This window comes from Melozone crissalis, unplaced genomic scaffold (genome assembly GCF_028551555.1).
Source record: "Melozone crissalis strain CALT ecotype California unplaced genomic scaffold, PUWL_Pcris_2 ptg000016l_1, whole genome shotgun sequence".
NCBI classification, from domain to species: domain Eukaryota; kingdom Metazoa; phylum Chordata; class Aves; order Passeriformes; family Passerellidae; genus Melozone; species Melozone crissalis.
The window spans coordinates 44,608,380-44,620,607 of record NW_026535794.1 but is presented as its reverse complement, the minus strand read 5'-3'; the positions used below and the strand labels follow the sequence as shown (position 1 = coordinate 44,620,607).

Sequence of the window (12,228 nt, the reverse complement as noted above, 5' to 3'; positions counted from 1 at the left end):
GACCTGAAGGAATTGTCAGAAAGGACTGAGAATGAATGTGAGGAATTTGCTTCTTTAAAGAAGTGAAATCTGTGCCCCTGTCACTGGGGTCTTGGCTGTGACAAGACTGCTATGTTGAGCTGCAGTGACTACAGCCTTACCCCACCTGCTTTTGATTGTTTTTTTTTTTATAACAGCTTGATGCTTTTTGATATTTGTGGACATCAAATATCTTCAACTTGTTCCAAGTCCATGTACTGAAAATAATGCCATTCTTAGTGCCTTAGATCACATTTTGAATTAACTTTAACTTTGAATTAACTGTGTATTTCACTGTTCTACCTCTGAAGTGCTGCTTTGCATTGCAGGCATTTGAAATAGGTGCAAGTGTTACCAGGCAAGACCTAAGGTTCCTGTGACTTTTTCTTCCCAGTCCCCAGAAGCTGCTGTGGAAGGGTAGTGTTGGTATTGTCACTTTATAGATAAGAACCCATGCCCTGACCCACTTAACTTGAGCTTTAAAAGAAGTCTTGGAGTCACACAGTTCCTGCAGCTGTTGTGAATCCTGTGGCAGGGCAGAAGGGGGAGCAGCTAAAATCAGGCACATACCCACCCACAGTGAAACAAGTAACTTGGGATCTGAGTGTGACATGTTCTCCAGTGTGCTCTGCCCTTGTGGACACTGGTTTAAAGCCAGGGCTGAGGCAGGACAGTGAGGGAGGGCTGGGGAACAGAAGCAGAAAGCAGCTGTTCCAGCCAGAGCCAACTCTTCTGTGCTGGGCCTTGAACATCCAGCTGTCTGTATGCCACACACAGGGGAACACAACACAAGCAAGACAGACTTGGGAGATGGAAATTCAGTTGGTGCTGTTAAGATAAATTTATTTTCTTCAGCTTTCTTCACAGGAAACATCATGAAAGTGCTTTACAGAGTTTGAATACCATTACTCTACCATGGGACAAAAGGACAACAGGTGTGTGCACTGCACAGTTAGAAGTTGTCATATGCGGAAGCCATGATAGGTAAACCAAGGTAAAAAAAAATCTACTGACAAAAATATATATAGTTCAGGTATTGAACTTAAGTTATGACTATTAACACAATTATATAAATATACAGGCACCATTAGGTTCCTGTGTTAACTGTGGGGGCCACACAGGGGTTCTCAGAAACAGATCATCTTGAACTCTGCTGAAACAGTTTCTGCTGTGCTCCATAGGCTCCCAGCCAAACCATTTCCCCAGACAGTATAATTCTTTTTCTTTTGCACTACACTGAGCCCACAATGAATTTATTCACGTTAAAGTCTGGTACTGATGCATTCTGGTACATTGCTGAAAACAAATTCAGGTTGCTTTTTTTCCTTTTGATTTACAGAGAGCTCATCTTACAATTCTTCCCTCAATAATCTCTCAATTAAAAAAAAATTAAAATGCTTTAGGCTAGATCCTGCTGTCCAGGCAAGACAGTTTTGTTTAAGCTAGAGCATTACCAGTCATGCAACCCTACTCCTTTCCATAGCTGAGGTGTGTTGTACTGTGAACAGTGGTACTGCCTCCCTTTTGTTGTACTCTGTGGGAATTCAGCTCCTGCATAGCCTTTGAGGCTCTCTAGGTTTCAGTTCTTCAAGGAGACTGCATTTACTTGCTAGGCAGTTTTGCAATGTTTATATTACAGCCCTGACAAAAACAATGCAGCATGATCAATACTCAGGAGTTCTTGCCTGCTGCTTTCTAAATAAGTGGTGAATAATTCAGGCACCTGACTAAGGAATCCTTGGCATGGTAATAATGTAGATGAACAGAAGAAGGAGGGAATACTCTAGGGCAAAGAGAGGTCAAACCAAGAGATTTTTGCTGTGTTTTGAGTTCCAGGAAAAACAATGAGCAGAGCCCATTACCTAGAAAACACTGTCATACCAGTTTCCAAAGCCACTTTGCCTTTTTCCCAATTCCCAGAGTAGAGACACAGTGCATGGTCAAACTTGTCAGTGCTGAAGGTTACTGGGCTGGTAGTAACAGTACAGAGCTACAGCGGCAAGACAGGGCTTTGGTGAGTACAGCAGAGGTGAGGCTTCCAGAGGCATAGGGGAGCCTATGAAGTGTTACCTTCTAACAACTCTTGGACTCATTGGCTCTGTTTTCCCACCCACGTCCTGAAAAAGTAAAAAACTCCCAACTCCCCTTGGCCAACTTCATCAACGCCCAGCAGCCACGACTGTTTTTTGACAGAATACTGCTGTAATAGAACACTTAACAGATACAGATCTTTGGATGCAAAATCCAAGGTACATTGTTCTCAACCCAGTATCAGCATTAGTACTGAAAGGCAGCTGCTCTCTAGGATGTGGTTGTCTGATAATTGAGGTAATGCAGCTCTCAAGGGCCAGGCTGTACATCCTACCAAGCTTGAGTCTGCCCTTATGACACATCCTTTGTATCTGTAAACATAACATGACTGGGAAATTCAGTCAGTGCTTAAAGACAACATCATTTACAACTCCATGCTCTTTAAAGCACAAGATCATGAGAATGAAGACACAAACCACAAAGACTAAGCCTGCCCTCCAGTGTTGCTTCATCTCCAATACTGTAACGCAGTTTCAATATCCAGTTAAATACTACTCCAGGTATATTAGATTGAGCATGGCTGAGCTCATGTGGTTGCTGGTCAGACTAAGTAATAGTAATGCATCTGCTTCATCTCTGGCACAAAGAGAATTACCCAGAAATTTAAAACAAGTTTCACTGGCACTTGATTCTGGCTGTCACACCTAGATGTCAAATGATCCCAAATCTTTGATCTCAAATCAAATGTTAATGAAACTGACCTTGTGTGACAGAAATAACTCTATTGAAACCAGTGAAGTTAAGCTCTGGGAGACCATAAGCATATTTTTGCCTTTTTTCTCAATAAATATGTTCTATTGTAGCAACCAGTTTTTATGGTTTGAATCCCTTTGCTATGGTTGCATATACTCTGAAAGATATGCAAAATAAGTGGTTTGTTTTAATTGAAAAAGGAGGCTTATGACAATACTTTAACAATTTTCTGTAGGCAATTACTTGAAATAAAGCAGACAGATGTAATGTGATGACCTCATTGCTATAACTGAGCTAGAAAGGAAATTCAGTACAGAAGATAGGAGACATGAAAAGGAATAGAAAACATCAGATTGAGCAAAAATTAGTAAGAGCTTGCCATGCTACTCACTGACCAGAAGAGTGGATTATATACATGAAACTGAAGACTTCAGTACATCAAATGGCAAAAGCCAATCCCCATGGAAGTTACTGGGTTGATGGTGATGGCTAGGATATTCTACATGACTGTAAATTTGGCAAATCAGGGGCAGGTGAGTTGTCAACAGGAAAAACCAAGGCAATAAATACTGGAAAGGTTTTAAACGACTCATACATGCTCTGGTAGAAGTTGTGACATGAGTCTGAGTTAGTTGTGATCTTTCAAGGGGACGATCTAGGCATCACCATGGGCAGCTTGATGAAGACATCTGCTCACTGTGTAGTTGCAGTCAAGAAAGCGAATAAGATGTTAGGCTGTATTAAAGACAGAACAATACAGAAAAATATTACAGCATCTATTTCTCTTAGAGGTGATAATCTCAATGAATATTTGCTGTTTCTTCAGCACCTTAAAAAAAGTGACATATTAGAAAAATAAGGCAGGAAAGTGGTAAGAGAATGGTAGAAGCAGCTCCTTGGAGCTGGAAGGACAGTAAAACTAAGGTAGCTTATTTGTTAATAGGGGGATAGATGAAAAACATCTTAAAAGCAATTATTCCCATAGAAGATACATACTTGAAAGTCCAAAAAATATATGGACCTTAACACCACTTGTTACCATCATCATCATAAGTATTGCAAAAAGTCTCATGTTATTCTTCAGTGCTTACTCATCTAGCTAAACATTTTCTCTGAAGCAACTGCCACAGTTAGTTGAAGTTTAACAGTAATAATTTCTGACAGAGAACTGTCACAGCTGATGCACATTAACAGCTGTCTTAGAGGTGCTGCAATGATAAAAATGTCAATAAGAGAAGCTAACTGCTTGGGCCTCATCTCTGTGCAGGACCCACCAGATCTCTCATTTGTCTGCATGCAGGCCGCCAGAGTGTTGTTTTCTGATTCTATTTGAAGCCCCGTTGTAAAAGGGGAGCAATGAACCTTGAAAGCACCAGCAAAAGCAGACAAAGGCATATTTGTAAGTTACTACTGCATGTTTCTTCAGCTGCAGCTAACTGATAAATCAGGAGATAATAAGTAGGATAACTGCCTCTGCTGTATCTGTATTCCTTCCTCTTACCTGTTCTGCTTACCCCACTCACACCTAAGGTTTTGATAATTTCTTCCCTTTATTTCACAAAACCCCCTCCATGGCCAACTACTTCCCTTTTGTTCATTCCCTTCCTCTATAAATTGCCTTAATACCAGATTTTACAAGTTTTGAAGATTATTCTCTCTCCCTATTTCCCTTGTATCTGCATGCCACTTCAATTTAAGTAAAGGAAAGAATAAGGAGCAGGAAAAAGTGTTTACACATGGAGAGGAGAAGAAAAACACATTCCTATGACAAAGTACCCCTTAGTATCAGGAGTGAACATTTCTGGTTCACATGATTTGAACAAACTTTAAAGCAGCCACATTATAAGAAATGGCTATCAACTGTGAGCAAGACTTTATTTCAGTCATGGGGTTTATAAAATAAAAGCAATATTCATTTTAATATGTGCCACATAAAAACAAAGAGCCTCCTATTAATATGCCATTTGGGTTGCACAGATAATTGAATAGAGGAAATACCAGTTGAGTGCTCAGCCTGAACTTTTTCCTTACTCATACATACTAAAATAAGTCAAATTACATAATACTTAAATAGGACGTATATTACATTCCATAAGATAAGCCTTTGCCAAAGTAGTATTAAAATACTATAATAAAAGCTAATTTTAATAAAGATTTTTAGTCCTCTGTAGAACCTTTCATCAGCCCCAGCCCTTGACAAAGAACAGCTTTGGCCTCACAACATCCCTGTGAGGTAGGTTGTTGGTTATTTTGGTACAGCTGGGGAAACTGAGGCAGAGTGAAATTAAAATACTTGAACACAGCAGCTCAGTAGAAAACCTAAGCCAAATCCCACTATCTTGGTCCCATGCTTCCCATGCTCTTGCTAAGAAATGGGCTTGGCTTCCTTTCAGCACACACAGTTGTTTTAGATGACATTTCCAATCCAATACTCCGGACACACTGCTTTACCTGGTGACTCACTGATACTGTGATATGTTTTTAGTATTTGTACTCTGGCTAAGCAGAACTTCACTGAACTGAGCACTGAACTTTAATAACCTTGCTGCTTCAACACATACTCTGAAGTAACTGAAGATAAACCCATGATGTATGTACCACTTAGAAGTTACTTCATTCAAAAAAAAGTCTTCATAACTATTTAAAACAATGCCTCAGCCTTTAATCATGCAGAAGAGAAAAATAATTTTCTTAAATACACAACTTATTTCCTAAGAGGATTGTTGAGCCATCTTGAAATTTGTCCTCAGTTCTCTCTTTAGGCGACAGGTCAGATTCATACCAATGCAGAATCCTACCTTCTCTGTGAACACATTCCCCCAATTCATTGAAAGGAAGAAATAAAATGTGCTGCCTTCCCCAAGTACTGAACTTTAACAGTTTTGCTGATTTAAAGTCAGATGAATCTGTCACATGTGCAAGCAGTGCCTACCCACACAGCACTTGTCCTATCCAACATCTGACACTCCACTCCCTGCCTCAGGCTATGCACTTAAAGGTATCATTTAGACAACAGCCCTCCTAATCCCTCTCCTCTTACAGCACTATTTGCATAATTCCACTCTCCTTAATTTATTTATTTATTAATCTTCCTTCCTACTCTATTTCACTTCAAACAGAACATGGCAGAACAACAGGTGATGCTTGAGAAGCCAAACTTTAGATACACAATTGCAATGACTTAGACTCCTCAGTTCTGTTTTCTGCTGTCACTTCTTCCTTCAACTGCTAGAGCTTGCAGGCTCTCATATTAACCTCAATACAGACAAGCTGTCTTTCTAACTTTTTCCGGAGTTTATTTGCAAATGTATGTCAGATTTCATCCCCTCTGTACATACCTAATTCATATACCTGAAGTTTCAGTACACTTTCTATTTTCTTATACTGTCTCATAAAAGCCCCTATTTAACATTGAAAACAAGTTGTAACGTCAAAAGCTGAAAACAGGGAGGAAGTTTGGAAACTAAGTTTCAGTCCATCAAAAAAACCTGGATTGTGGCTGTTCATAAAGACTATACAGTACTCAAGGTGGTTTTGGTATAATTTAGCTTCTTGGGCCAATGAGGTATAAGTTTCTGACCATGTCAATATTGGAGGAAATAATATGACTACTCTGCAAGTAAGCAACCTTATTTAAGCACATGAAGCTCTATTAATCCCTGCTCCATTTTAGTTACGGTATTTGAAAGAAAACCACAAGCAGGTTTACAACTGCTCAAACGGGCAGAAATTAGAAAGGCAACTATTGCAAAAGCTCAGATAAGCAAACTCCAAAGATGTGCAGCCCAATCGAATTTATATTGTGTTTACTTGACCTGAACAACACTGGGGTCTCAGCCATGGTGTGGTCAAAGTTTCCAAGAGCTGACAGATGCACTCAGACACCAAAAGCCATATTCCCTGTGGTGTCAGGCCTCTAGCACAACCATTAAAAATTCATCTAAGTTACTGTGGACATTACTGGTAGAACTAGCCACAAATACAAAACTGAAGTAACAGGAGACAGTCACTTTTAATTGTCAATTCCTCTTCATTTGTGAATAAGATTGAACATGACACAGCTAAACTGGGAGAGAAGGGCAGGGGCAAAACTAATCCTCTCCTTTATTTATCATCAGCTCAAGTAAATACAGATTCCAGATACCTACAGCTGGCATTTGGGAAGTCTAACTTAATTATAATTACCTGGTTTTTAGCATTTTAACATCCTCAAATACAGACTATCACTGAGAAACACAAATCCAAACTGTTCTTTTCCCAGTAAGCACTGGACATGTTCAAGTTCTACCAGCAAACTGGTAACTTTATGGCTATGTTTTATTGTAAGCCAGAGAAAGTAAACCAGAACCTTTAGGCTGGGAATTAACAAGCAGCCCACCATAACAGCATGTCACATGCTAGGGAGTCCCTGAAGCAGCACACAAGTCCATCAGATGGACTGGCATCAAGAGTCTCATTGCTACAACTGACAACATGGAATAAGCCTTCAACAAGCATTTTGAAGGAATGAAAAGGACATTCTTAGCATGCCTTAAATGAAAGCAACAACAAACCAGGATAAAGTTGAACTTCAGGGTCTCCAAAGCATACCAAGCTTCTGCAGAGGACTGACTCAAAATTTCAGGCATACAGAGCAATTACAAGGCAGATACTGACAACTGGCATTTTGATAGCTGCTGGCAGCTATACTTTACACGAGAAACACTTCTTTTAAAACAGTTTAACATTCTGTACTATGGAAATCTGCTGCATTTCCGATTTGTTTTCCTTATGCCTCCAGAAAGAAACTGGAACGATATGCTTAAGAGAAGCCCCCAAAGGAACACCTTTAGTTATCACTACCTGATGGGCTCCAGTGATAGCAGCCATGCAGAGGTTATGTTTTTATTCCCCATTCTTTAATTCAGCAGAGGTACTTTGAAGTGAAAAGCAAATCTAAACTTCATTCATACTCAACTCACACAATCTCAAACCAGTCTTCTATGGTGGGAGCAAGAAGACACTTTGCCAAGTAGCAAACTAAACTTTTAAGTATAAATAAAAGCTTACTGATATGCACTGCTACAAGCTCTGAAACAGAGCCCACGTGACCATAAGGACAACTGCCTGCTCCAAGGCCTATCCCTGAAGAGATCCAAATGCTCTGTTTCCTCTGCTATTGTACAGTCATGAGCTCAAACTAAAACGTAAAGACTCACTAGACTCCAGAATCCATGTATATTTCCATTTTATTTGATTTGAAACTTTTACAGGGTTTTCTTGAACTGCCAGGATTCATGCCCAAAAACCTCAGATAAAGGTGGTACAATGGACAGTCTCATCCACCCTTCACACAGGAGACTAAAACTCTATTCATGTGCATTAGCGATCGCAATCTCTTTAGAGCATCAGGAAAAGCATAAGACTTCACATCTCTACCCCATCAAGTGACATGTCCATTTACCATGAATTCCACAGAAATTGTGACAACACTTTTGCTGGCAACAATGGATTTTCGAGGAAGATACAGGGCTCCAAGGTATTGGTATCAGTCTTTCAGTGGGGTTTTGCTTCCAAATGAAGTCTCCAACTTTAGGAATAGTCTCTTGAGCCCTCTCTTTAATAGCAGCTTCTAGCAGAATTTTTATGGACAGTTAACTCTGCAAGGGCAAGGCCAGTTTTAGTCTGTGCTCAAAAGAACCAGGTGAAATCCCAACCCCACTGAAGTCAACAGCAAAATCTGCACTGACCTCAGAGAAGTAAATTTAAAGCAAGTCAGCAGTTAGTCAAAGGGAACCCAACTGGGTGATTCCTGAACTATCCTTATCTTCTGCACATACACAGTACTCTGACACACATAAGCAAGCTTTGTTTTGTTCCCTTGTTTTTCTTGCCATTGGCAACTCTTATGGATGTTGGGTGTGTTTTTTGGCATTTACTCTGAGAAACCTCAACACTGGAGCACACCACTATTGTACTTCATTTCTGGTGTAAAAATTCAGAGAAGAGAAAAGCAGTTACAGCACAACACTTCTGGTACTTGACAGGTTTGGTTCACTGAAACAGTTACAGGCAATGTCCTATATTCCTCGTGTACCAGTGCCATTTTGCCTACTTCCACTAAATTAAGTAACTTTAAGAAGTCACTGCCTTCCATCATTACTAAACTTTCTGACTGTGAATGAACACCATTTATGAGTTATACCTGAAGGACTGCTGCCTCAGACAGCTGCATGCTTCACAGAAGTAGCCAAACAATCAGGCTTACCAGCTTTAGTTATCTCTCTGTATGTTAAGTTAATCTGTTCATCAAGTAAGCATCACTCTTCAACAAACAAATAATTGTTTTTGACAGAAGACAGTTTTTATCTAGTATCGCTACTGCCACATGTCTCATTATTAAAGGACAAATTCTGAAGACTGTAGTTGGATTCTGGATACCTCTGTGTCAAATCAAAACTCCAAGTCTTAGTGCTTTAGGGTGAGAAAGACAAACTTCATGACAAAAACCAAAATAAAACCCTATTTCATTACAACATTTTACCATTATTTAAATATACTGCAAATCGATATCAGAAACAAGGCAGGCATTTCTTTTGTGGATAATAGAAAAAAAAATACTTAGACAACTTAGAAAATGGCTAATGCAAACAAACCATTCAAATCCATCATTCCTCAAATCTGATACTGAATGAGTTTTAATTTGTTTCGCAGTTACTTCCGTACAGCACTCTAGAAAGGTAAACAAACTACAGCTCTGTTGTACTTGGACAGTATGAGTGGTATGGGACATTCCAGAAGTCTCTAGTAGGCTATGGCTACACGTGACAGGATTCCTCAGAAGGGGAACGAACAGGTTTGTCATTAAGGTCACTTAAATCTTTGTTATAGCAAATTGGAACCAAATGGCTGACTTCTGCAGGATTTCTGACAGGAATCCAGTAGAGCTGGTTTCAAGTTTCAGATGGCCACTAAAACAGCTGTAACCTTCTCTTCCAGAAGTTGTGATCCACATGGTGTCCACAATGAGTGCATCAAGTCTGAGGTAGTCAACCTTTACGAAGGCTCAGTATCTGAACATAAAAAGATTTTGAAATGACCACTGGCTGTAGGTATCTTTCTGAGCAATTAAAGCACACTGATGACTCTTGTTCAATCATTTACATTAATTTGCCCCATATCCAATGGAGAAGTTGCAACATATTATGCTTCCATAGTGCAGGAGAACCAATCACTTATGTCAAAGCAGTCTGCCTTGCTGCAGTAGATCCAGCAGAAATAAGGTGGCACGTTCATCATAGCTGTTAGCTGTAGTTTAGTTACCTTAGTAGAAGGGTTACCAAAAAAGCATTCCTTAATTGTAATGTGTGTGCAGCTCTACTGATCCCCAAGCACAGCATACTGGTTGTCTAGCTGAAGTTTAAGTGCCTGGTTTTTTGAGACCTCATCCCTACCTCTAGTTTTGTATTTTACTACTTCAAAGCTCTTCTCCATTTCTTTATCCCTATGGGAAAATAAATGTAATCAGTAAATATCTTGTCACTAACTTGCGAATTGTGAACTTCCAGTCCATTTCCACCCCATCCCAACAAAAACATTACAAATACAGAACAAAGACTAAGATCTAGAATTTAACAGAACACCTAAACATTCCCAAGCAAATATTTTAAAATCTTATCTCCAAAATAAGCTCATCACCCAGTACACCTTACATTAGCATTCCCGATTTAAATTTAAGTAAATTCATTTAAATTTAAATTTTTAAAAATTAGAATTATTTATTAAAGTACCTGACAGTAAATTTAACCTATTTATGAAAAATAGGTTCTAGAAAGCAGAGTTTTCTAGAATGCTCATTTAGAATTTCATCTTGGCTCAATGTGCACCATTCAAATCACAAAGCATTAATAACAGCACGTCTCCTTTGCTACACCAAAAGATTCCCAGAGGAAACAAAGCTTCTCCTAAGCTGTATTAAACAGTAACATAGCAAGCAAGAGGGGGAAAAAAAACCCCAAGAACAAAAAACCACCCCAAATCCCCCAAGTGAATTAGGTATTGACCTAGCCATCTCTTCTACTGGGAATAAGGTTATAGAAAGATCAGGACTGAAAGATAGAGTGAGACCAAGTCTTCAGCACCACATAATACAAAACACTTCAGCAAAACTGGGGGAGCTTGTCTCCGTAAATCACAGCTCAGACAGCAAGTGTATTGATTTGTAATTATACTGCACTCCTCCAGTTAAACTACTTCCACATCTCTAACAAGAAAGCTGCAAGCTCAGGACTTCTACTGAAGTCCTTCTCCTTCAGCTCTGCTGAAGGAAGTAACACAGAGCCTCACCATGGCTAGTCTAGTGTCTGAGGGAAGCAGATGCTGTCAGCACCAGAAACATTCAGCAAAATTCTTCAGCTGTCAAAGAACACAACTGGCAGTCTTGTTTGGCTATCTCACTGTGCTACATCCTATGAAAGTTATTTCACAGGAACAGAGTTGGACAACACATTTATCACCCCTTAGTTATCCCTCTCCTATATGGAAAGATTCAGGTTTAAGCACTAGGACAACATAAGAACTTAGAGAAGGCAGTTAGAGATCTCTTGGGCAGTCAGTGGAATGCACTTACTTTCGACTGTCTACGAGCTTGGCGGTGGACTGCAGTGAGGGGAACTGCGTGTCACTGTAGATCTCTGGGGGTCCCTGCTGTGCTCTCCGTGGCCGCCCGCCTTCCCTGGCCCCCGGCGGCCGGTACACGCCGCCGGTCTGCACCGGTTCTGGAGTTTCTGTAACTAGGAACAACAACAGCACTCACATGGGGGAACAAGTCTGCATTCATCGCTGAAAAGAACCCAAAACAACCAACACACAAACAAAACTCCAAAAAGAAGAATTGAAAAGAATCTTATAAGTATGTTTTTCCACCTTTTAAGTTTTGGAAGCGAGTTTTAGATAAGGTAGGAAATCGGGTGTCACCTAACTTGACCTACACTCAGTCAAATTGAAATGTGGCTCCAGAGTATTGTCTGTCAAAGTTTAGGAAATCTGAACTACTAGCAAGGACTTCATGTTTCTTGTTTGCAATTTGTTAGCAAGAATTTAAACACATTTAAAACAAATCTAAACACATAATTATATAGATACCAAATCTTACTTAAAACACCTCTCCAGATGCAGAGGGGACCACCCAAACAGTTTGCACTTAAGGTAAAAATCTAAGATGAAATAACACTAATTAGATTTGCCTCCTTTACAAACAAGAAAGAATATAGGCTATTTTTCAATTAATTTCTCAGTGGAAAAGAATATTCCGAACTCAGAAGATGACTGAGTAGTTTATCACCACTGACATTAATATACTGTAGTTTATAAAAAAACTGAATCCTATCCTAGTTAAAAGAATCAATTTTGCAATGTCATGTTCTCAACATTTTAAGAACTCATTTG

General features: G+C 39.5%; 1 protein-coding gene across 5 annotated transcripts in view; it reads right to left on the bottom strand.

Moving 5' to 3' along the window:
• Positions 1–12,228, bottom strand: part of CDV3 (CDV3 homolog) — a 185,448-nt gene that overhangs the window by 167,671 nt on the left and 5,549 nt on the right. The window contains exons 4-5 of one of the 5 annotated variants that reach the window (XR_008482939.1): positions 11,411–11,573; positions 3,311–3,537 (exon numbers count right to left, since the gene is read on the bottom strand). Coding sequence is in view for 4 of the 5 variants with exons in the window: in XM_054273497.1 (XP_054129472.1) it covers positions 10,159–10,285; positions 11,411–11,573 (290 nt within the window). In the remaining variant the exon portion in view is untranslated. Of the gene's footprint in view, positions 1–2,729; positions 3,538–8,012; positions 10,286–11,410; positions 11,574–12,228 lie in introns of those variants that run through there. The other 4 variants (XM_054273499.1, XM_054273497.1, XM_054273501.1 and 1 more) reach the window with 4 other exon arrangements.